The sequence below is a fragment of the Brassica napus genome, chromosome C1 (assembly GCF_020379485.1).
Source record: "Brassica napus cultivar Da-Ae chromosome C1, Da-Ae, whole genome shotgun sequence".
Lineage (NCBI taxonomy): Eukaryota > Viridiplantae > Streptophyta > Magnoliopsida > Brassicales > Brassicaceae > Brassica > Brassica napus.
This window is the reverse complement of record NC_063444.1, coordinates 12961333-12987390: the sequence shown is the minus strand read 5'-3', so window position 1 is coordinate 12987390 and position 26058 is coordinate 12961333. Positions and strand designations below refer to the sequence as shown.

General features: G+C 35.5%; 4 protein-coding genes across 5 annotated transcripts; 2 read left to right on the top strand and 2 right to left on the bottom strand.

The window, feature by feature from the left end:
• Window positions 1-6167: 6167 nt before the first annotated feature.
• LOC106375775 (protein S-acyltransferase 8) lies at window positions 6168-8844 on the bottom strand. The gene is made up of 5 exons (XM_013815763.3): window positions 8533-8844; window positions 7905-8090; window positions 7290-7589; window positions 6969-7202; window positions 6168-6874 (listed from the first exon to the last, which is right to left on the bottom strand). The coding sequence occupies exons 1-5, from the start codon at window positions 8569-8571 to the stop codon at window positions 6404-6406; spliced, it is 1230 nt and encodes a 409-aa protein (XP_013671217.2). The 5' UTR covers window positions 8572-8844; the 3' UTR covers window positions 6168-6403.
• A 3979-nt stretch (window positions 8845-12823) lies between these two features.
• LOC106396827 (glucose-6-phosphate isomerase 1, chloroplastic-like) lies at window positions 12824-16529 on the top strand. Its single transcript, XM_013837324.3, has 14 exons — window positions 12824-13511; window positions 13583-13705; window positions 13887-13985; window positions 14077-14160; window positions 14348-14491; window positions 14571-14636; window positions 14744-14812; window positions 14912-15019; window positions 15245-15297; window positions 15382-15520; window positions 15606-15762; window positions 15843-15921; window positions 16011-16077; window positions 16168-16529. Exons 1-14 carry the CDS (start codon window positions 12990-12992, stop codon window positions 16303-16305), a joined length of 1848 nt encoding a protein of 615 aa, XP_013692778.2. The 5' UTR covers window positions 12824-12989; the 3' UTR covers window positions 16306-16529.
• Window positions 16530-17066: 537 nt separating this feature from the next.
• On the top strand, window positions 17067-24263 carry LOC106396526. Its single transcript, XM_013836937.3, has 21 exons — window positions 17067-17717; window positions 17981-18153; window positions 18239-18310; window positions 18452-18586; window positions 18704-18822; window positions 18897-19199; window positions 19302-19389; window positions 19488-19593; window positions 19667-19780; window positions 20218-20381; window positions 20474-20594; window positions 20943-21167; window positions 21249-21439; window positions 21936-22103; window positions 22173-22278; window positions 22579-22716; window positions 22908-23069; window positions 23159-23359; window positions 23447-23641; window positions 23713-23784; window positions 23872-24263. Exons 1-21 carry the CDS (start codon window positions 17274-17276, stop codon window positions 24022-24024), a joined length of 3450 nt encoding a protein of 1149 aa, XP_013692391.2. The 5' UTR covers window positions 17067-17273; the 3' UTR covers window positions 24025-24263.
• A 221-nt stretch (window positions 24264-24484) lies between these two features.
• BNAC01G16470D lies at window positions 24485-26058 on the bottom strand. 2 transcript variants are annotated; one of them, XM_048744156.1, is made up of 7 exons: window positions 25707-26024; window positions 25612-25676; window positions 25440-25530; window positions 25213-25367; window positions 25101-25128; window positions 24882-24990; window positions 24485-24763 (listed from the first exon to the last, which is right to left on the bottom strand). In XM_048744156.1, the coding sequence occupies exons 1-7, from the start codon at window positions 25867-25869 to the stop codon at window positions 24682-24684; spliced, it is 693 nt and encodes a 230-aa protein (XP_048600113.1). In that variant the 5' UTR covers window positions 25870-26024; the 3' UTR covers window positions 24485-24681. The 2 variants fall into 2 exon arrangements, with proteins under 2 accessions (XP_048600113.1, XP_022550449.2); XM_022694728.2 differs by having other exon boundaries at window positions 25612-26058.

Here is a 26058-nt window from a genome sequence, read left to right as displayed (position 1 = left end):
TTGATTTTCTTTTAGTTTGAGGGTGGGTATATATACAAGTACACCTAGGGCTTGGTCAGGGACGTTTGATATTCTTGGAAACTACTATATTAAGAATTGATGCAAAATGCGTAAGGTTTTTACTAAAAGTTTGCTTATATTTGCTAAATTTGGAGAACCTATGTTAATAGTATGTGGTTTGTATAGATTTAGTCAACGAAAAAAACGTCTATGATCCTCTTTCTTTGTTTAGAAAATTGAGCTATGTCGTGACAAGTGTTGATGTCCTTGGTGATCATAGAAAAGAAGTGATCTAATCTAATATGATAAGCTAAATATTAACACATTTCACTGAAGTTTTATTTGACATACATTATACTATACACTAGGTAGTAATCCGCGCACAGTGAAATAGTTTATTGGATTATTTATTAAAAATTGTATTAAGGGATTTGTTGTCTTTTTTTTTTTGGGGTGTACATTCTTATATATGTTCGAAATTCAGTTAATCTATTCAGATTTCTGATTTTTAGAGTTAAATATTTAAATCGTATTCGGATATTTAGAAATTTTGGTTTGAATTTGGTTTGAATCATTGCGGGTTCGATTCGGATTCGATTTCGGATACCCATTTAAATTATGTATTTAAAAAAAATCAAATATACATAAATCCTCAAAATAAAAAATAAAAAAATTGAATAATGAAAGACTAAATATTTAAATATACATAATAATTGCTCCCTCTGTATCACTTTAAGTGGTGTTTAGAGAAATAAATTTTGTTTCAAAATAATTTATGTTCTCGTTATTCTAGAAAAAATTTAATATCATTTGAACTTTGTTACCAATTACAAAATACAATATTTTTTCTTATTGGTTGAATTAGTTTCATTTAATGATACTTTTATGCAACCAAGATAAATTGTATAGAAATTGTATTTTCTTAATCCATGTGCAAACACCTTAAAAGCCAAGATAAATTGTATAGAAATTTGTATTTTCTTAATCCATATGAAAAAATCTTAAAAGCCACTAAAATTAAAACATAGGGAGTGGTTCAATTTAAATATTTGGATGGAGAATAAATAAATATTTTCAGTATTTTGAACATTTTCTGTTATTTTTTATATTTACGTGTGACTATGTTGATAATTTTTATATATTTTCATATTTTTGAACATCTAATAGATATAAAATTTAAAATAATTAACATATTTAAGTATATAATTGTGATTTAGATACTTTTGATATCCAAAATTTTTTAGTTTGGATCAAATTCAGGTATGGATATTAAACTTTTAGATCCATATGAGTAATTAATAAGTTTTATTTTGTGTTTATTATTACTTTCAAATCTAGTTCGATTCGGTTCTTCGGACCCATATATTTTATCCATACTTAATTTCTTCTACTAATATAAAAAAAAACGTAAAACAAATATTTTAGGTTTATTTAAAATACATAATTGTTGGACCATACTTTAAGAATACAAATAAAAATGAATGACGTCTTGTTAATATTGTTGGGCATGTTGCAAAATTGATGTGGTCTATAACCAATAACATGTATTTTCTTATAAAACATTTTTGGTACATATAATAAAAACACGATAAAATCGAGTGAAAAGTGTTAGATTTGCGTGGAAAATAATATGAACTCTTCCCTCGGCACCTTAATTTTATTTCTCAATCGATTCATGAATTTTCTTTTCTTTTAAATATTTTTCTGATTTCTGATTGTTTTTTAGCAATTTGATTATTATTCTAATTCTTTGTCTGATATGAAAACTCTGTAAATAAAAACAATATTTGACTAAACTAAATATTCAATTTTGTGTGTGGTATTTTTTACCTTAATTTTCTTAATTCTTAATCAATCACAATTATTTGTTGTCATCGTGTGCGTAAGCCTCAACCATGCTAAGTTAGGCAAGATACGAAACTTTCTATTTATAAAACATTCATTTTAGTTGATGCAAATCTTAATAATTTTGTAATTTATTTCTTTTAAAATGATATCATTTAGTAGTTGTACGAAGAAAATTTCAATTCACTAATACAAATGTTAAAAATGTAGGAACTAAAAATGACATGATTAAAAAAAATTACTGCAAACACATTAAATTATTTGCGGTGGAGTTAAAAAAATTAGTATGTGAACACATTAATTGTTAAATATCTGTGAGGTCGACATGTAAGCATACTCAAATTGAAATCGATGTGAAGCTGTAACGTGACGAATATAGTGTGAACGCATTAGTGACAAATGTTTTTCTTTTAATATATAGGGGATATCATAGAAAAACAAAGGTTATTTTATTTTGTTTTACACAGTGTTGTATTCAGGGAGAGATCTAAAAAATAATATAATGTGTGACATAATTAAAATATATAATTAAAATATTAAATAATTTAACGAATTGGACTTTATTATTTCTTTTAAAAAAAATTTACATTAGTCAGTAAAGTGTTGCATCTTATTTTAAATGAGCCATACAAAGAAATAATATTTTTCATATTTCTTTAATAATTAACTTTCATAATTTTAAATCTTCCTTTTAAGTAATGTTATAAATTATATACTGCATATAATACTTACAACCTTTATTCCTTTTAGTTTTACTAATCTAAGTATTGAAAAATTAAAATAATAGTAATAAGTGTTAGAGTGAAATTCAAATAAAAATTATACTCCCTCCGTTTCATAATAGATGATGTTTTAGAAAATTTTTGTTGTTTCAAAATAGATGATGTTTTGATATTTTTATGTTATTTTTAACTTTATTGAAAACTGTGTAACCAATTAGATGTTTTAGTCATTTTTGTAATTGGTTGGACGATTTTTAAATTATATTTTTAAAACTACTTTTTAGAGAAAATAAAATTTTTTAATCTTTACTAAGGAATAACATCATGTATTGTGAAACAAATGGAGTAGTTTTTATCATGGAAAATTTAGTATTCAAAAGAAAAAAAGTCTATAAAGAAAGAAAAACAAAAAATAGTTTTAGGTAACAAAAAGAAGAGAAAACATAAAGATTATCAAAAAAGAGAGCATGAATAGTTTTAACGGAGCTTCGAACTCGAATTAGGTAGGGCACTTAAGCCAAAAGAACTAGATATCTTTTTCTGTTTTTAAGATCACAAAAAATTATATAATCAGTACGTGGCACATGCCACACCCCTTCCTAAGATAGGTCCGCCCTTTGTCAGGGTGATCTAAAAAGTAATATAATATGTGGCACAATAAAAAGAGAGCATAGATGATTTTAAGGGAGCTTCAAACTTGAATTAGGTGGGGCACATGTAGCTTAAGCCAAAAGAGCTAAATATTTTGTTCTTTTTTTAAGATCAAAAAAAGTTATATAATCAGTATGTGGCACATGCCACACCCCTTCCTATGTTGGGTCCGCCTCTGGTCAGGAGCAGATCTAAAAAATAATATAATGTGTGGCACAATAAAAATAAATAATAAAAATATTAAATTATTCAGAGAATTGGACTTTATTATTTCTTTGTAAAAATTTACATTAGTCACTAAAGTGTTACATCTTATTTTAGATGAGCCATACAAATAAATAATAATTTTCATATTTCTTTGATAATTAACTTTCATAATTTTAAATCTTCCTCTTAAGTAATGTTTTAAATTATATACCGCATATAATAGTTATAACGTTTATTCCTTTTAGTTTTATTAATCTAAGTATTGAAAAATTAAAATAATAGTAATAAGTGTTAAGAGTGAAATTCAAATTAATTATATTTTTTATCATGGAAAAATTAGTATTAAAAAAAGTTTATAAAAAAAGGAAGAATAGTTTTATGTACCAAAAAAAAAGAAAAAAAAGGAAAATATTGTATGAAATGGTAACAAAAGTGCGTAGAAAATTGAGAAAAAAAAATAGTTTTAGGTAACAAAAAGAAGAGGAAACAAAAAAATTATTAAAAAAGAGAGCAGAGACGGTTTTAAGGGAGTTTTGAACTTGAATTAGGTGGGGCACATGAAGCCAGTTAAGCCAAAATAGCTAGATATCTTGTTCTGTTTTTAAGATCACAAGAAAGTTATATAATCAGTATGTGGCACATGTCACACCCCTTTCTAAGGTGGATCCGCCTCTGGTCAGGGGCAGATCTGAAAAATAATGTAACGTGTGGCACAAAAAAAAATTAAAACATTAAATAATTTAGCGAATTAGACTTTATTATTTATTTGTAAAAATTTACATTAGTCACTAATGTGTTACATCTTACTTTAAATGAACCACACAAAAAAAAATTCATATTTCTTTGATAATTAACTTTCATAATTTTAAATCTTCCTTTTAAGTAATTTTTTAAATTATATACCGCATATAATAGTTATAACCTTTATTCCTTTTAGTTTTATTAATCTAAGTATTGAAAAATTAAAATAATAGTAATAAGTGTTAAGAGTGAAATTCAAATTAATTATATTTTTTATCATGGAAAAATTAGTATTAAAAAAAGTTTATAAAGAAAGAAAGAATAGTTTTATGTAGCAAAAAAAGAAAAAAAAGGAAAATATTGTATGAAATGGTAACAAAAGTACGTAGAAAATTGAGAAAAAATATAGTTTTAGCTAACAAAAAGAAGAGGAAAAAAAATTATTAAAAAAGAGAGCAGAGACGGTTTTAAGGGAGTTTTGAACTTGAATTAGGTGGGGCACATGAAGCTAGTTAAACCAAAAAAGCTAGATATTTTGTTCTGTTTTTTAAGATCACAAGAAATTTATATAATGGCACATGTCACACCCCTTTCTAAGGTGGATCTGTCCCTGGTCAGGGGCAAATCTGAAAAATAATGTAACGTGTGGCACAATAAAAATATATAATTAAAACATTAAATAATTTAGCGAATAAGACTTTATTATTTCTTTGTAAAAATTTACATTAGTCACTAAAGTGTTACATCTTATTTTAAATGAACCATACAAAAAATAATAATTTTCATATTTCTTTGATAATTAACTTTCATAATTTTAAATCTTCTTTTTAAGTAATGTTATAAATTATATACTGCATATAATAGTTATATTCCTTTTAGTTTTATTAATCTAAGTATTGAAAAATTAAAATAAAAGTAATAAGTGTTAAGAGTGAAATTCGAATAAATTATAGTTTTTATTATGGAAAATTTAGTATTCAAAAGAAAAAAAAAGTTTATAAAAAAAGAAAGAATAGTTTTATGTAGCAAAAAAAAGAAAAAAAAGGGAAAATATTATATGAAATGGTAACAAAAGTGTGTAAAATTTTGAGAAAACAAAAAATAATTTTAGGTAACATAAAGAAGATGAAACATAAAGATTATTAAAAAAAGAGCAGTGACGGTTTTAAGAGAGCTTCGAACTTGAACTAGGTGGGGCACATGAAGCTACTTAAGCCAAAAGAGCTAGATATTTTTTTCTGTTTTTAAAGATCACAAACAGTTATATAATCAGTACGTGGCACGTCCTTCCTAAGGTGTGAGTCCCCCCTGGTTGTATTTGTATTTCTTTTGTCACACATTTGTATGCTGTTTGTAAGAGAAACCGATAGAACTGGATTTTGGTTGAGCTACACAGCATGAGTTTTAAGGTAGAGAGTTATGCCAGATATCATCAACTCAGATATTTTTCTTTTAACACTTTCATTAATGAAAAGGAAGGATACAAGGATGAAACATCAATGGAGGATACAAAGGTGACACAACAAAGGATCAAAACCAATCTAACGAAAAAAGGAAAGGCTCAACAAAAAAATATGCCTTAACCATAAGGGATAACCCCTTGCAATATAAGATTGGAACCGATCCACTTTGATCACACTATCAGCAATGAGATAAGCACCTTTAATACCTTCACGGGGGTGGAAATGCACACTCCAGTCCAAAAGGACATGAAGCATAAGATAATCTTGTCAGTTTGAAATCTAAGGGATGGCCAAGAGAAAGATTTTGAGACTGCAGCGACCAGATTATGGTCTTCACTTGTGAAAATGATAAGAGTCGAAATGAAGGACGTTCTTCAAGCAATCAATAGCCCATAACAAACTTTCAAAAGATGCATCAATACACTCTTTATATCTGAGAAGGATCTTCTACTATGCATTAAAACCTATAACACATATCAGCCGAGAGGGTGGAGGAGGTTCCAACCGAATGTGATTCTTCTCTTTCTGAAGTTTCCAATTCAGATATAATAACAACTTCTCATAAGATCAAGAAAACAACACAATACATATTTAAGGAAACGAAAGGAAGATAGTAAGGGGAATAATACACTCAAAGATTACATGAACTGATTGGCAAATCCCCAAAACCAAATCAGATCTTCCCACTTCTGTCCTAAAAGAAACCCCCCCAAATGTTTGGAGCAATTAAAAACAAAAGCAATCATCATCATCTTCCTCCCTTTGCAATTAGCTTTAACTCTCCCGGACATTAGAATTAGCTACATCTGCTGCTATATCCCAGCTCCCACTTCTTCTTCCCCAGCTCCCATGCCTTGTCTCTGTCCTTATCGTCGCTGCTCTATCAGCAACCCCAAGAGCCAATTGGTCAATGTCCAAAGTCTGATGAGGTTGGTCGTTGCTGGCCTCTGCTGGATTACACCGCTGTGATAAGTTCATAAGATCGTCCCCAATGTCTAGATCGTCTTCCACTTTCTGTCTCCGGCTCCCGATCTCATCCTCTGCTCCGGCTGATCGCTTGTTGATATTGGTGACGATGGTTGGTAGAGTAACAACTCTTGGAGGTTCTTCTTCGACAAAGGCTCTGAAGTTGTTCCTTGAGGGCTTAACCTTCGTGCAAAACACCTCCATGAAATTGTTTGCACACCCACGGTTATAGGCCACGGTTCTGCTGTTTGGTCTGTACCGGAAATTCTCATACGTTGTCTGCAAAATTTGCGCAGCATTTGCTATAAGTTGACTCACAATTTGCATAAGATAATAACAGAAGATGGTAGCAATGATTGCAAGTGAAACTGACCTGGTTGGTACCAATGAGGTACGAGTGAAACCCTGTGAGGCCTCCAACAAACCACAGGGCAATAAAGCAATAGATCATCAGCGCAACCGCCCAAGGTGATTCTCTCATAGCCATCCATACGGTTCCGCGTTGATGTTCCATTATAATATTGATGTAAAAAGCCGACATGGAGAACACATACACGCAGAGAAGAGTTGCCGAAGAAACAAACATAAAGAAGTACCTATAGTTTCTCTGCCAAAAGGTAAAGATTTTTCAAAGTGAATATGCTTTCAGTATAAAAACAATGAACAACATCTCTTTCAAAGTGAATGAGCTTACCAGTCCAATGCATTGGCCCACCCAGGGGCAGTGATGATCAAAGCGCTCGACACAGTTGTTGCAAATGGAACAGTGAGAGCAACGAGGAGGCCTGTAAAGCATGCAGGTATCGCAGTATTTGACTCTAACGGTGGTGCCATTAACGATGACTTCTTTCGTCCTAGGAATTTGAACACAAGGTGTTTGTCTTCCATCTGCTGATACTGTTGTCTCATAGCGTAGATCTTCCTCTGGTGGATGCGAGTTTCTAGGGACAATACCAGGATCTCTTGCAGATGTGAAAGATAGGAGGATAAACACCTATCACAACCAAACCACATGATTCAGCAAAGCAAAAAATATAAAATATTGAATCCCACACAACAAGTGAAAGAACAGGAGTTTTAACTTCTAAGCCAGAGTTACGAAACATCTTATGCTACATGACTGCATTGTATAATCAAGTCATTTTTCAACAATCAATCAAAAAAAATCTGAGGCTTTTATAAGGTTGTGTTAAAATGCCGATTGAATGCTGATTATAACCCAAATGAACAACGAGCAAACAAAAATCAAGTGTAAAACAAAGACATCAAATGAGATGTGGCTATCAGATGAGCACCAGAGAAGACTTACATAGATAGTGAACAGAATCGGCACCACCAAGATAGCGTATCCAGCGTTGTGGGGAGAGAACTCATGGAGAAGATGCCTAGCTACAAACACACAGAATAAAACAACTGGAACCAGGATAAGCAGCACGGTAAGTGGCACCGATCTAGCATCTGGACCAAATATCACTCTCCCACCAAAGATAAACTTCTGCAAAATAGAACAAGAGAACAGAGCAAATCAAAGATCATATAGAAGAGACAAGACTGTGCTAAAATCCAGCTCTAAGTGAAACCATTAAAACCAACATACACAGAGCTTATGAATCCAAACAACCACTAATACTCCAATGTAGTTTAATTCAAAACCCATAAAGCCAATACGATTACATGCTTTTAGCATCTGAAGCACATATTTTAACTAATGATACTCAAAAAAAAAAAAGATTAGACTTTGCATCATTGGTTTACACTTGCGTAACTAAGACTATATGGCTACATAGTAACCCACCTCCCTGTAGATAAACTTCGCAAAATCAACCAAGAACACAAGCATTTTCAGAGCAAAAAGAATCGATTTTGGAGGATACCCATAAGAGAAAACCACTTAAAAAAATATAGGGTCAAATCGTTCGACGACGAAAGAGCCTTACATTGCTTCCTTTCCAGGCTTGGTAGACCCGTTGTGTCATTTGAAAAGTTTATCCCCAAACCTCCGGCGCTTTCTCCGGATGAAAACGCCAGAAGAAGGAAATCGATTTCGTAAACCTGAAAACAGTACCAGAGAATCGCTTGCCGAAAAGGATTTTGATTTACAGAATAGTAGAAAGGCTAGCGAGCGAGCGTCGTCTCTTCCGATGAACGATAGCTTTTTATAAAAGAAATTTTTTAGGTTGTCTCTTTTCGTTTTCCTTTCCTCTTTTTTTTTTCTTTCTCCTTCTTATTTTGCTTATATGAATGACGTCAGCATGTTTAACTTCTCTAAGCCACAATTAGTATATGCCCTCGTTTTTCCTGCGCATTTTCGTGTCAGGCCCATTCCTCGTGCTGCAGCACAGCACTGATGTAAATGGTAACATGAAATAGAATTCAAGGAATAAATCTTGATGGGATAAGATGGATATAATTGGTTAAAAATGTAATATATTCATTCCTTTTATTCCAAATCATAATTATGAAAAAAATATTTTTTTCTTTAATTACTTTGAATAGTTATGGAATTTATGGAATTAATATTTCATTCTATTTAGATTAATGAAATGACAATCTAACTATTCTGCAACATACAACTATACTTCTTAGAGCAGCTCAAACGGTGTATATTGAAAAGAGTTCTAACAATTAAAAGTAAAACAAAAAATAAAAAAAAATATGAGAGAAAAACATGAAAGGTTCTTGTTTCGACATTTTAAGAACTCGGTTCCACCATAAAGTAACAGATGTCACTCTTAAAACTTTTCAACTGTTTTAAAAAGATAAATATGTTATAATATTAATTTTTGTTTTTCTTTTAGAAACCTTCATCGGTTTTACTGTTGAAGTTGCTCTTATGTGACAAATCACGAAATACTAAATACATTCTTTATTTCTGAATCTAACATTGTTTTCATACTTGAACAAGAGAATTTGAAAACACTAATATTAGATGCGCAGCTCAGCTTTATACTTGTACAGCTCGTTCATACTTGTATATAAAAATTTAAGTTTGGTATATTCTTAATATGGTATTAGTGACCAACTTTCTTCTATCTTTTGACCTTGTCAGTGCAACGTGTTCAACTTAACTGTCATTCGTACTCCAATTGTTCCATTAATCATTGTTTTTTTTTTTTTGGTATTATAGAATATACATCTTTGAGTTTGTTACATTCTTTTTTCTTTTGAATTTAATAAGTTCTGAACCGATGTCCGTAGTTTTTTTTCGACTATAGACAAGGGCTGGTTGTTGTTAAATTTCTTTTCCGTAGCTGGTGAGATAAACCTGGCACCACAGTATATGTGTTTGGTTCCAGTTGAATCATTTTGGCTTCGTTACACCGTTTGACTCTATTAATATACAAGACAATATTCAACAAATGTGTGTTTCTCTAGGCTTAATCGTAATACCTAAAAAAAAAAAAAAAAAAATCGTAATACCTCCCAGAACACTTAGTCTATTAGGAGACATTGTGGTGAATGCTTTTAACAAAAGGTTAGTAGCTACCGTTAGGTTTAACGCCCAACATAAGGTTTTTGAAATACTCTAATGTTATTTTAGGGCCCGTTATTTTACTATTACATATGTTGCATAATGTCTGATGTTATAACACAAAGATTAAGAAAAAATATTTCTCCAAAAACATAATTAAAAATATAAAGGCAAATATAAAAATTAGAGAAATTCCCTAGAATAACATTTTTTAAGTTTTTGTCACAAAAATAGCATTCAATGAAGAAAATGACCAAAATAAGTTTTATTAAAGAATAAAAATGTATTTTTACCTTTGGGTTAACTAATTTAGACTTAGGGTTTAGAGTTAAGGGGTGGGGTTTTGGAGATATGATTTCAAATTTAAAAAAATAAAAAATAAATATTAAAATTTTCAAAATAAAAAAGGTTATTTTGGTCATTTTCTTCTTTATGGACTATTTTTGTGACAAAAACTTAAAAAGAGCTATTTGAGAGAATTGTCCTATAAATTAAAATAACTCAACTAATCATTAAAAATGTTGTAAATATAAATTGTTGAATAGTTTTCAAAAATTAAATATAACAGAAACATATTACACTTTTTGAAACACTAAAAATCTTTTAAAATATCATAATATATTTTTTGATGAAATTTTGAATTTATTGATCAAAATCAAGAAGAATTTACAAAGAATACTAATCTAGAAGAAATGAGGTTTCGTATAACTATAGTAGATAAGTGAATTTTGTACGAAGAGCTCCACGCCTAGTCAAAAACTTTGAACCACCTTCTTAGAAATCCTCCTTGTGATACCCTTGTAATCCAGCGATGAGATCCGGTTCTTGAAAAGTTTATTAATCATACTTATCATATGCTTTGTTCCCTTATGCCCTTGTTTGTGCCTTCTAAGATTTCTCTCCCGCCAAACATGATAGACTACCACTTGAAAAAGTAAGCGAATGAGAACCTGCTCCATATGAGTAGAAGCTCCCCCACGCACTATGTTAAGCTTAAGCATATCTGACCAATCTGGATTGATTATCCTGCCTATGAGCTTGCCTGCAACTTTGTCCCATATAGTATATAGGCATAGGGACATGCGAAAAATATGTGATTTCGAGTCTCATCTCTTTCACCACACATGACACATCTTTGCGTAATCCTCCATTGCCTCATTCGATCCCCGGTAGAGAGATCGTTATGTATTGCCAACCAAACAATAAATGCGCAACGAGGTATGCCATGTTTAAACCACACACCACTACTTCAATTCACTTTTACTTTCCGACAGCGTATTTGATCCCGAGTTCTTGACAAAGAAAAGTAATTCTTGTAGACATCAGTATCGTGCTTCCAGAGAAATTTATCATCTTCCAGCCTCTGAACAGGTACTGGCTCAGCTTGAATTTTAGCATAAGTTCCTCGAAACGACGATTTCTCTGACCCCTTACACTCCACTAGTTCTGGCGAACAACATCACACACCCTTGCATTACACTCCACTGGTTCTGGCGAACATCATCACATATCCTTGCATTGCGAACAATCCCAAGATGACGAGTGCCAATTGCACCTGTTACATTGATAAATCTGCCAAAATGCAGGCAATCATCATGCCAGAAGAAGGCTCTTGCACCATTACCAACTTCCACCCTAATAAACTTAAATGCCAGAGTAGAGTACGCATCTTAAGTAACTTCCTCCATATCCATCCAGTTGACTCGTCACACACATCCCAAAAAGAGCTATGATGCAAGAGATAATGTTGAATCCATGAAATCCACGAGGAGTCGGTCATATGAAATAGGCACCATATCAAACTTAGAGCGAAGACCCTGACTGAATTCCTTAAGATGCTAAGTCTGAGTCGCCCCTCTAATTTAGGATACACAAATCCTCCCATCGAACTTTAACCTTGTGGATCTGGGAGGATCTGTGTTTATGAAATTGATTAAAGTTTTTTTTATAATTTTAAAAAACTTTTTGATAATTAGTGAATGAAGTTGCTCTGAGACAGCTATGTCTTACCGAGTTTGGTTAAGTTCTTGGTTTCTTTTGAGTTCAAGGTGTTCCTCTTACAATGTTACACTTTGATATCTGGCTGGAACTCATCCAACTTTGTTCTGTGAATATCTTCACGCTTGTTTAACTATTCCAATAGATCTTTGAGTACACGGTCCTATGCATAAATATATTTCTTGGCATGGTTAGAGACGAATGGGGTTACAAGGGGGCCTGAGATTATTCTTGTGAAACATTTGAATGGGGCCCAACATTTTAAGGCCCCAAAATTAAATTTTTTTTTTTATATATTTGCTTTTTTTTAATTAAGTTTTTTTATATAATACACAACAAAATATAACTTTTTGAATATATATATAATAGTTGAAATATTAAATAAAGTATAAATAAATATAATGTGAAATTATATAAGATATGTATAATAATTTTTTTAAATGTATTTATTTGATTGAAAAAAAAAACTTGAGCGGGGCCCCAATTTTTACAGGCCCGGCTTACAACACTATAGTTTTCGGCAAAATTTGACTCGATCGAGCTACAATAACTCACATTCTCTAAATATATTATTATCGCAAATCTAATAGAAATCACAAATCATTTGGTCTACCACCTCCACATTATTTTATGTGGAATTCAAGCGTTAGTTATAGAAACGGCGGGGCCACATGCAAAATATAATATGATGCCAAGGTCCAGAGGTAGATATTGAAGCATCGGTATAGAGTCGTATAGCTCATGAATCGTAATCTAAGCAGAACCGCTCGCTTCCACCAAAGAACAAAACTCATCTCTCTTCACTGGTTTGGTTCCTCAAATAAATATCAAAACCGGAAAACACACAAACTCAAAAAGATACCCCCCGAATAAAGCAAATATACCCTCTCTCTCTCTTCCCTCGTAAACATCGCTGTCTCCGAGATGGCCTCTCTCTCAACCCTCTACTCTTCTTCTCCTTCTCTCAAACAGTCCACCGTTAAAGCATTCACGTCTCCGACGACCAGAGGAGACTCCTTCTCTTTCCCACACACCTCCAAACCAACAACACACCTACCGTTGACTCTCTCCGCGTCACGCGCCGACATTTCCCACTCTGATGCCGCCGCCGCCGCCAAGAAGGAGCTCATCAAAGACCCCGATGCGCTCTGGAAACGCTACCTCGACTGGCTATACCAGCAGAAGGACATTGGACTGTACCTCGATGTCAGCCGCGTCGGGTTCACTGACGAGTTCGTGGTCGAAATGGAGGAGAGATTCAAATCTGCGTTTAAGGCTATGGAGGAGCTTGAGAAAGGGTCTATAGCGAATCCAGACGAAGGGAGGATGGTTGGTCATTACTGGCTTAGGAACTCTGGTCTCGCTCCTAGGCCGGGTCTAAAGACGTTGATCGAGAACACTCTTGATTCGATCTGCAGTTTCGCTGATGACATAGTCTCTGGCAAGGTTTATTACTCGATCACGCCTTGCAATGCAGAGTCTTTACTTAGCTCACTGTTTGCTTGCTTGCTTGACAGATAAAGCCACCATCTTCTACTGTGGGTCGTTTTACTCAGATACTCTCTGTTGGCATTGGAGGCTCAGCTCTTGGACCTCAGTTTGTTGCTGAGGCCTTGGCTCCTGATAATCCTCCGTTGAAGGTATCTGACGCTGTTCTCATTGTAGTCAACACTACATTTCCTTGTTGTTAAGCTTCTTGGCTAGTCCCTTTGGGCTTTATCTGATTCAAATAGTCTTATTTGTTTTCTACTATATTGAAAGTCTCAATTTTTGTTTTGGTTAACTTGTTATGACTCTTCTTTATTTTTTGACTGTTGATAGATAAGGTTTATTGACAACACCGACCCTGCGGGAATAGATCATCAGATCGCACAACTTGGGCCAGAGCTTGCCTCAACTTTAGTAATTGTCATCTCAAAGGTGTGTGTACTTTAATTCAGCTGTCTGCACTTACTGTTTACATGATACTTACTTGGTCCTGATATTGGTGAGTATGACTTTTTTTTCCTAGAGTGGAGGTACTCCTGAAACTAGAAATGGACTACTGGAAGTACAGAAAGCATTTCGTGACGCTGGTCTGAACTTCGCAAAACAGGTTTTGATCTCAGGTCTCTACGAACTGGAAAATAACTGAGACAAGTGTATATTGTCTGATTGTAAAAACTGCCTTCCCATGGATCATTAGACACTACCTTCATATGTATTTGCATATGATTTAGCTTCAACTTCCTCCCAACTGTAGTTCCTCAGCAGCATATTCTCGATGTATGCTGCTTATGCAGGGTGTTGCAATAACACAAGAGAACTCGTTGCTGGATAACACGGCGAGAATTGAAGGTTGGTTAGCTAGGTTTCCTATGTACGACTGGGTGGGTGGAAGAACATCAGTAATGTCTGCGGTTGGTCTGCTTCCAGCAGCACTACAGGTAATAATTGGTACAAAAGCTTAAAGTTAGGACGATCATTAGTTGCTTTTATGTATATTAATGCACTGTCATCGTATAGGGGATTGATATTAGAGAGATGCTTGCTGGTGCTGGGATAATGGATGAGGCTACTAGGACAACTTCTGTAAGTCTTAGTTGTTGTAGCTTGTGTATGAACTCCTTCATTGAAGATGAATTTATGAACCGTTTCACATGGTTGAGTTTTCTGACTCGCCTGCAAATTTCTTTCAGCTCAAGAATAACCCTGCAGCGCTCTTAGCAATGTGTTGGTACTGGGCTTCTGATGGCGTTGGTTCCAAGGTATTTTTCCTCAATTTTTTCAAGAACGTCTAAGGCTAGCAAGGAGATTGAGTTTGTATTGATGTTTTAAACTCATTTTTTTCTTTCTTTCTTTTACAGGATATGGTTATACTTCCTTACAAGGATAGCTTATTACTATTTAGCCGGTATCTGCAGCAGCTGGTCATGGAATCTCTAGGAAAGGAGTTTGACCTGGACGGTAACACTGTAAGCATACTCTTCCTTCAACTTTCACCGCAGGACCCTGAATGAAAGTTCATGTGCATTTTAAATGTCAGAAGATCTTGGATACTTACTTAATTACTTGTGTGTATGCATGATTGAGTTGAATTTGTTACCCCTCTGTCATGGAAGAGTTGAAACAATGTGTACTGTTTTCTCAACCATGTTATTACAATTGTGATCTCAAGGAGCGGTGATTTGAATATGCAGGTTAATCAAGGGTTAACTGTATACGGAAACAAAGGGAGCACAGATCAGCACGCGTGAGTTTTCTTCATTCATATATATATTTTCCTTAAGGGAGCTCTTTAAACAACAATATTTATTAATTTGTTGAATTTCATTAGCTACATTCAACAGCTGAGAGAGGGTGTGCACAATTTCTTTGCAACCTTTATAGAAGTGCTACGTGACAGACCCCCAGGTCATGATTGGGATCTTGAGCCAGGTGTCACTTGTGGAGACTACCTCTTTGGGATGCTACAGGTCTGATTCAAGAATCTCTTTTCCTACGACTTAGGGCGGGAGATAGTTATATGGACCACTGATGAACTGTTTTGAATTTGTACAGGGAACTAGATCTGCTTTATATGCAAACGGTAGAGAGTCCATTAGTGTTACCATCGAGGAAGTGACACCAAGATCTGTTGGGGCTCTTATAGCTCTTTATGAAAGAGCGGTCGGGTTATATGCCTCACTTGTCAACATAAATGCTTACCACCAACCTGGTATAGATATTCTGCCCAAATGTTTTGTAATATCCCAACTCAAATGTTTACTGAATCTGAAAAATAAACAACGGTCTCAGGTGTGGAAGCTGGTAAGAAAGCAGCAGCAGAAGTACTGGCCTTGCAAAAGCGTGTATTGTCAGTTCTTAATGAAGCCAGGTAAGAACCAGACCATGTCTGTTACTCTTTTCAAATCTTTGTCAAGAGAGACTGGTCTTATATACTAATCCTTCTTTCTCTGCCTGCAGCTGTAAAGATCCAGTAGAGCCATTGACACTGGACGAGATAGCTGATCGTTGCCATGCTCCTGAGGAAGTAACGTCCAACTCCTTGAGAAATAAAACTTACATTAGTAACTTTTTGAATAGACATATCACAGAAGGTTTTATCTTTTGAATTGTGCAGATTGAGATGATATACAAGATCATAGCGCACATGTCTGCAAATGATAGAGTTCTAATAGCTGAAGGAAGCTGCGGATCGCCAAGGAGTGTCAAAGTGTTCCTGGGCGAGTGCAATGTGGATGACATGTACGCACAGTGAAACCCAACACTATGATCGAAACTCAATTGAGTCACATTCTCGGTTTTCTTTATTTTATTTCTGCCATGACTATGGTTTTGAAAAGAATAAAAAAAAAGAATGCAATAAAGAGCAGGAAACAGTTGTGCACTTGTTTGAAATAAAGTTTCTTTCAGAAAGTGGAAAGTGTGTTATTGTAATGAAAACAGTGGAGGATTTCATCAACCAATCAGGTTAAGATGTTATTTTTGTTTGCATCTCTGTAAAGAAATAAAAAGCATAAGCAACTTCACATGTGAGTTAGATAAGAATGGTCACGAATGCTCTCAACAAACCTTCTCCATTACAGTATATTTAGTATTACAATTCAAGCAAGTGAATAGTTTTTCACTTACCACTTTGAAAATTCGAATTGGAATATGTTGACAAAAAAGATGGTTGATCTGCCGTGCGTAAGAAAACAAGACATCTCTCGATATGTCCCCACCACCACCTGTTTTGTAGCTAAATATAACAATCAACAAAATATAGTAACGTTACACTTGAGAACAAATTTAATAATAATCGCTTTCCCACGTCATTACTACCCGTTATGCTCCCATCGACAACAAGCTCATGGGCCACAACGACGCCGTTTCGAGTGTCTCACCAACTGGTCTGCCTTTCTTCTCTACCCCTTTCCCAAATTTGAATTCCCTAATTTTTTTGGAATAATAAAAAGTAACAAAAAGATTTCCAAAACTAAAAATAAAAAATACAAAAATCAATTTGAAATTCACAGATTTGGATCGTCTCTCTCTCTCTCTCTCTCTCTCTCTCTCTCTCTCTCTCTCTCTCACACTAGCTCCTCCCCCTGAAAAGCTTCCTGATTAAGCTTTCTTCACCTCCTCCACTGCAAAACCTAGCCTCGATCTGTAAACTCCATTGCAATCTCGTAGTACTTCATTAGCTCAATTTTAGCAACTTCCTTCACCTCAATCAACTACACCATGATCTCCAGCGAACGATTGAAATCACCCGCTCCCAAAGTCCTTAACGGCAACGAATCGTCCTCAGCTCCTATACCCGATGCTGACGCCACTGCTTCCGAAGACGATATGAGTGTAAACTCCAACGACGACGTTTCCCTCGATTCGTCTCCCGAGAACAGTAGAGTCTCCAGCGGCGTCGGCCGTAGCTACGGGAGGAACTCGTCTTGTTATACTTACTCCGAAGTGAGCTCCTCCAGAGACACTCTCGTCGTGGCTTCACGCGGACAGACGGAGCCTAGATATGATACTGATACGGAGGAGGAAGAGGATGAATCGACGGATTCAGCTTCTAGCTCGCAGTTTTCTCCTCCGGCGACGGCGACTGGGAGGAGGATTGACGGCGGTGTGTCTAGGGTTGAAAGTCACTTCCCGATTACGGACGGTGGAGCTGCCGTTGAGAAGGTTGAATCTCCGATCCTAGAGTATTATTGATGGATCCAATACGATGTCGTATTATGATTGAGCTTTCTTCGTTCGTATAGCTACGATGACTAATAAGATGATAGATATGGAAAATATGAAATTGCAATTTTGTTTTTGTTTTCGTTTATAGTGAATGTATGTTCCATCAAATAAGAATTGCTTGTCTTGGTTCAGTTTTACTTGTGTAATTGGTGGAACATCAAGGATGTGATTTGTTTCTATAATGTTGTTTCATATTGCAGGAGCTTGATGACAAGTTTTCTTCTGAAGAAGTAAGCGATATTCCCAGTGCTCCTCCATTTTCAGGGGCAGCAGAGGAGTCTGAAGAAATCAAACCAGCGACTTCAGGCGTTCAAGTTTCAGAAGCCATAACAGAAGATTGTGTAGAAAGTAAAAAGACTGGCCATTTTAATAGGTATTCTCGTTTATTTTCGCTTTTTATTTAAAATGAATTCTGAATTTTGCCAAACCATTGTAACGTTTTGCTTCTGTTCCTGTAGAACTAGTGCTGCTTCTGAGTCATTTGGGCCATCTGATCAACATCCAGCTCGGCTGCCAAATTTTCATGCAAGGTAATTAGGATCTGATTAGCGTGTTTACTGCTTCAGAAAGTTATTATAGAAACATACAAACCCCAGTGTTATCTTCAATCAGTGTAGTAAACAAGTTGGATTATTTTTAAACACTGCCGCATATTTTTGTGTACCCTACAGTGCTCGCGGGCCATGGCATGCTGTTGTTTCCTACGATGCATGTGTACGCCTTTGCCTTAATGCATGGGCAAAGGGCTGCATGGAGGCTCCCATGTTTTTGGAAAATGAGTGTGCTCTTTTACGAGAAGCATTCGGGTGAGTATATTATTTACTTGTACACATTTTATATTTCTTTATACAAACTGAAGTCCAAATCCACATGCCTCACAAGCAATTATTGAATAACATTTTTTGGTTTAAACTGAAAAACAGGTTGAAGCAACTCCTTTTGCAATCGGAGGAGGAAATGCTGGTGAAGCAATCTTCACAAGCTCCGCACGAGGGAGTTGCACCAAAACCCAAGAAAAACATTGGCAAAATGATGGTGCAAGGTAAACTTCAATTCCATATTCCATCTGCTTCTTTGGCTGCCATCCTGTAACCAGAAACTTGTCTACTTTTGCAGTACGACGTGTAAAAACCGTTTTGGATGCTCCAACCGGTTGTAGTATATCATCTTTGAAGCCATCGCTGATAAAGTTTGAGAAAATCCGGATTCACTTTTCCAATTTATCAACACGCATATCTTCAGGATGGCGGGCTCTAAGGAAGATCCATGTTCGTGTGCCAGCAAATGGTTCTTCTCTTTCACGTCAAAGCCTAGGATATGTACATGCCAGTACACAGTACTTAAAGCAAGTTTCTGGTCTCCTGAAAGTTGGTGTCACAAGTCTACGCAATAGTTCAACGTCTTATGATGTTGTTCAAGGTATGTGAAAGTTATATCATCCATACTGCCCCAGTTCACTGCTTTTCTGTTTTTTTATTTGTGAGGACTTTTATAAATAATCCGTTTGGTTCTGTCATTCAGAAACATACTCATGTAGGTTAAGATTGAAAAGCTTAACTGAAGATGAGGCCATTATGATGCAACCCGGATCCGGTGAAGACCATGTTTTGTATGTACTTTCTACATTCCTCTTTCCCCTCTCTCAAGTCCACTTTGGGTTGCTTTCCATATCTGTGGTGTCTGACAAAGTACATGGAATTTCAACAGCTTTCCTGATAGTCATGGAGATGATCTGATTGTTGAAATACTTGATTCAAACGGGAAGGAATTTGGGCGTGTGCTTGTCCAGCTAGCTAATTTTTCTGAAGATTCGGTGAGCAATTTTTACCTACGTTTTTTTTTTATGTTAGTACGTTTCAATTGCTGCTAATGAAGAATGCATACAGGCTGAGAAACTTCGCTGGTGGTCTGTTTTTCGTGAGCCAGAACATCAACTTGTGGGAAAACTCCAGCTCTATATTAACTATTCAGCAAGTTTTGATGATAACAGCCATTTGAAGGTGTGTTAGCTACCTATCATTATATTTGGTTTCTTTGATGCTTTCTATTTTTATTTGCTTCCTGTTAGTGGATTGGCATCTCTTTTTAGTAGTCTTAGAGACACTCCAGTATTCCATTTCCTTTTGAGCAACTTTTACCTTGTTGATAGTAACAACAACAAACTCTTCTTTTGTTGATAGTAACTAGATGATTTAACCAGTAAATATTATATTATAAGAGTTGTTGATTTTAGACTTTTCATTAGCAATTTTATTAAAAGATGGGAGCGTTATGGTTGTCTAAGAGCTCATGCTCCTCTCTATGTTAATTAATTGAAAATCCATCCTCCATTTGAAGTATGTGTATCCTCTGTAGATTATGTCTCCGAACACAGATATCAAAGTTATTGTATAGTGCTCTGAAATTTTGGTATATAATTTTTTTATTCTTTCTTTAGTGTGGTTCTGTTGCGGAAACAGTCGCATATGACCTAGTCCTGGAAGTGGCCTTGAAAATGCAACGGTTTCAGCAAAGAAACTTGTTGTTATATGGGTCATGGAAATGGCTTTTGGGGGAATTTGCCTCCTATTATGGGATTTCAGATACCTACACTAAGCTCAGGTATACCTTACAAATTTTCTATTTTTCTATCTCGTCATTTGAAGACATGCTATAACTCTTTTTTCACTATCTTACTTGTTTTGTGCTTTAAGGTACTTGTCATATGTGATGGATGTCGCTACACCGACTTCCGATTGTCTCCAATTGGTGCATGACTTGCTAACGCCTGTCATCATGAAAGGAAATGGCAAGAGCACGTTGAGTCATCAAGAGGTAAATCCGCAGTCATCTATTATTTTTCTTTGCCAAGAATAGGATTTGACTCCAAAGATAGCTTATATACTTTGATCATAATACCTGACTCATTGCACCACATTAGCAATATTATTGTGTTATTCACCGTCGTATTCATAGGTGTGCATGCAATGCAATGGTGAATGACATAGTTAGACTTCACGTAGTTGCTCATGTAGCAATTTTAAGCATCAAACACTACGTCATATCACCCAAGTTATTTCTGTTTGCTGTTGATTTTTTTGTTCTTGTGAAAGCATAATAGTCTTGTCCTACACATGCGCTTTCTGCTTCTGAACCTCCTTTTTTTTTCTTTGCTTTCAACAGAATCGGATCCTAAACGAAATCAAGGACCAAATTGAGCAGATTCTGAAGCTGGTCTTCGAGAACTACAAATCTCTTGACGAGTCCTCATTCTCTGGAATGAATAATGTAGTCAGTTCTGCAACAGGAGTTCCAGCGCCAGCACTTACTCCTGCTGTTAAACTGTACATGCTTCTGCATGATATCTTGTCTCCCGAGGATCAGACTAATCTTTGTCATTACTTCCAGGTATAGCATGAAACCTCTTAATTGCCTTACCTTACTATTGGTTAGTTTTTCTCATCTATTTGGCATCAATGCTTTTGATAGGCAGCAGCAAAGAAGAGATCTAAAAGGCATATGGGTGAGACAGACGAGTTTGTTACAAACAACAGTGATCCCAATATTTGGGATCCTTCTGCAATGTCGGCTGCGTACCAGAAAATGACTATGGTCTGCAAGAATGTAAAGAATGAAATTTTTACTGATATTGAGATCCAGAATCAAGATATACTTCCCAGGTTAGTCTGACAAATCATGTTCAGTTAGTCTTCTATTCAGCTATTTCTAAATAATTGGTACAAAAGATAATTGAACGCTACTGTTTTCCTAAATATCCGACTTCAGGTAGATCTTCAACCAAAATATTCTTTGCTGACCAACCCTTGTCAACTATAGTATACTGTTACTTTGTCACAAGCTCTTTAGTTTCGAAGTAGTGCTAAACTGGCAATATTTTTATCGCTCAATAGACAGACTTGTCAATATCTTAACTAGATGGCCAAGTTTTTCCAGAGATTTGATAGAAGCTAAGGGGAGGAGAAAAAGCTTCTATCAGTCTCTGGTTATACCTAATTGACCTCATCCATACTATTGCCTTCATGTGTTATTTGAGACACTGTTGTACCATTATAGTATAAAAATTTATGTGATTGACATGTTTGGATGTGTACTGCACCTCATAGCATCTTCGTGCAGGTGTTGATTGACCAATATTTGCTATATTGTTTTATGCAGCTTTCTTGACCTTCCAAACCTGTCAGCGTCCATATATAGCACTGATCTCAGCAACAGACTTCGAGCATTCCTTGTTGCATGTCCGCCCTCTGGTCCTTCACCAACAGTTGCAGAGCTTGTGATTGCAACTGCAGACTTTCAACGTGATCTTTCCAGCTGGAACATTAGGTAGGTCGTTTAAACTATTTGATTTTTTTTTGTCAATTGTTTTGACTGGTTTCATGGTTCATTTTACAGTCCTATCCAAGGCGGTGTTGATGCAAAAGAGTTGTTCCACCTATATATCATGATTTGGATTCAAGATAGGCGTCTTTCATTACTTGAATCATGCAAACTTGATAAGGTATATATATATATGGATTCTCTATGTGTTATCTTTTATTGTGGAGATGCAAAAGTATTTTTGCGAAGATTAATATGTTACAAAAGCTGAGGCTTGACACAAATATATAGTTTAACTGAAAAATACACAAATAGAGATATATTTACTGTGTGAATTATGATTCATGTGAATAGCTGGATGTGGGTGTTGTTCTGGATTCGTATATAAATTAAGTTGATCCATACTTTTCTCGTCTTTCATTCTTCTCAGCTTATGACGTTTTATTGAGAAACTAACTTTTCTCGTCTATCATCTAATCAGGTAAAATGGTCTGGAGTCAGGACACAGCATTCAACAACCCCATTTGTTGATGAAATGTACACCAGACTGAACGAGACCATTCAAGAGTATCAAGTTATCATTTCTAGATGGCCGGAATATATCTTTGTTCTGGAGAGTGTAAGTTTTAGCTGTTCCTTTGACGCCTTTTGATTCGCAACTCTGAAAATATTTACTTGTGTATTCAGTATATCTATGGTGCGAATTTGGATTCTAGGGATTTTCATAATCAGGGATTACCGGATTAGCAATTAATTTTTTGATCTTAAGAAATAGGAGTGAATAGAATGACATAAGCTGTGTTTCTTTAGGCTATTGCTGATGTTGAGAAAGCAATTGTGGAAGCTCTGGAGAAGCAGTATGCAGACGTCTTAGCACCTCTCAAAGAAAACTTGGCTCCAAAGAAGTTAAGCTTCAAGTATGTCCAGAAGCTGACCAAAAGAAATGTGATTGCATATACAGTCCCGGATGAGGTGAGCATAATGTTCCTACTCTTCTTTTCTTTAAATTTTGTGAAAGGAAGATTTGTTTTGCTGAGAAGTTTATCTATCTGCTGGTGCAGCTGGGCATTCTACTAAACTCTATGAAGAGAATGCTTGATGTTATACGGCCAAAAATAGAGGCTCAATTTAAATCGTGGTCTTCATGCATTCCTGATGTTGGGAACGCCGCTCCTGGAGATCGTCTTTCCGAGGTGACAGTGATGCTCAGAGCCAAGTTTCGAAATTACCTTCAGGCTGTGGTCGAAAAACTGGTAGAAAATGTGAGTCCATGTTTTGTACTCTTGTTAAATCCCATTACTAAATGCATAAATGCATGTGCTGTAATCAGTTATTTTGATTTTTTTTAGAGCAAGCTACAAAAGACGACAATGTTGAAGAAGATTCTTCAGGACTCTAAAGAAAGTGTTGGAGAATCGGACATCAGAAGCAAAATGCATAACCTGAAGGAGCAGCTCACCAACACAGTGAACCATCTACATTCGGTTTGTGAGACGAATGTCTTCATCGCATTGTCCCGAGGATATTGGGATCGTATGGGACAGGTAACTATTCTAACAGTCTCGCGTGATGTTTTGCGGTGTTGGAGATCTGATTTTTCTTCTGCGCATGACAGATTGTTTTAAGCTTTTTGGAGAACAGGAAAGAGAACAGAGCTTGGTACAAGGGCTCTAGAGTTGCTGTCTCTGTAAGAACCCTATGGAAACTGCCATTAATTTTTTGATTGTACGACTCTTAAGACTTGACCTCATATGTGTATTATTGGTGGCTGCAGATATTGGACGATACATTTGCAGCACAGATGCAGCAGCTGCTAGGCAATTCGTTAAGAGAGCAAGACATGGAACCTCCGAGATCTATTGTGGAAGTTCGCTCTATTCTTTGCAAGGACACTGCAGTTAGTAAATCCAAGTCTTTTTACTACTGAAAATGCTCGAAGAAGGATCAGATCTCATTTGCTCGTCTGTTTGAAGCTGCAAGTATTTTGCTTGGTGGAGCAAATTGTCGTAACCTTCAGATAGCTTTGGGTGCATAATAAAAATACGATGGTTAGTTTACCACGTTTTCGTTTAATACTAATGTGTCCATATATTACAAGACTGGTACGAGTTGTGATAAGAGACTTAAACAACACGATGAAGTGGAATACAAAAACTCTTTTTTAAAGTTGACTATTGACTAATTCAAGGAATTAACCTCTGGGAAAGCTGGATAAACAAAGGCTAAAGAAGAAACAAGTCCCTGCTTTGGACGTAAACAACACCAAACTATGTCTGATTATGTAAAGATGGTTCATTGCTGATGATTAGCGAACGTGAAGATTATATGGTTAATATCGCATTCAGGATTTTCAGTCTTTTCAGAATTGAAATTTCATCACGCCAAAATACTTCAGAAACAAGCACTTCGAATTTGGGGATCAAACTAATCTTTTTAACATTTGCATGTTTGAGAATAAACATCACAGAGAAGAAGGATCAAACAAAAGGCATATATATGTACAAATATAAATTAAATTGATATAAAACATTGCTGAGTCGAGGCTGTTGTAACTTTATGAGCACCACCATGTGAGTGAGACAATTCAGACAAGCTTTGATATGGCCTTGCAAGACACCCAGAAGGCTTTGGATGCAATACTCAGGATCATCGGGTTTTGATAGATGCTGTTATAAAAAAAGAAAAAAAAGGAATCAAAAGGACAAATTAGATTTGTGAGAAAGACTTAGAAGCATTCATACAAAACTAATGAATGAATGTGTTAAAGAGAGTGCGTTTGTGTACCCTATAGCAGTTGCGCTCCAAGAAGCTACGTTGTAAATAACTTTACTTCCTTCCCATGCTTTACGAAGCTTCCCCTTTCTCTTCTTCACTGAAAACATGGTGCTAAGTGCTACAAACATAAGCAAACTCTCTTAGTATCTAATAAAACTCTTAGATAAGCAAATCCTAGACTAGTCTCTTTGGTTATAATTGTGACACATGGAAGTTAAAAGATTTTACCTTTCTGAAGCTGATCAGGTGATATATCCTACACAAAGACAACACTGAGAATAAGTCGAGGAGGCATGAAACAGAACAGACACGAGGATAGGCCTTAATGAACGCGAAGTACCTTAGTCTGCTTAAGGGAAGATAAATAAGTAGCCATGAAACAAGCGATACCGTCAGCTATATCTTCTTCTCTAACAACAACATAATCATCTTCCGTTTGAACCACACCCAATATATCATCTTCACTAACTACGTCCCAAGAGCTACCTTCTTCTTCTGCCAAATTCAATAACTTTAAAAAAAAAAAAGTTTATCTCTACAACCAATAAAAGCAAAGACTTATCTTACCAGCAAGATCTTGGAGAAGTGAAACTTGAGCTAGCTCTATCTTCTCCCTAAAGCCATGACATTCAACTCTAGACTTGATAAGATCATAGAACTGCACAAGAACATAAACCAAACAATCACGGATCGAGTCACAAGCTCAGAGATAGTACGGTGAGGGTATACAAGTATATACTTTATCGGCTTCAGGATCTCCTTGATCGGAAGAAGGAAACTCTTCTTCTTCCCTCTCCTGTGAACCAACGAGGTTGCTGTTATCCTCTCCGGAACCACCGGTTTCGGTTTTATCGCCGCCGGGAGAAGTATCGGCGAGGTTTAGCAGCTCGAGAGCTCTCTGGCAATCGTCGAGCAAGTTCTGCAACGTCTTTCGCTTGACGCGAATACTATCCAAATCGACGGTATCATGAGCTGAACTCGAAACCTCGATTTCCATGGAGGGGGGTTTTTAGTTACAATCGAGACGAAGAAGACGATTGATTGATTGATTGATTGATTGATTGAATGTTCTTCTTCAACCTTTTTCTCTCTTTTTTTTTTTTTTTTTTGTTTGATTTCAACCGACGGAAATAGGAGAAAAAAAGGGAGAAGAGAGTCGTAAGTAAGACAACAAGCAACTCTACGA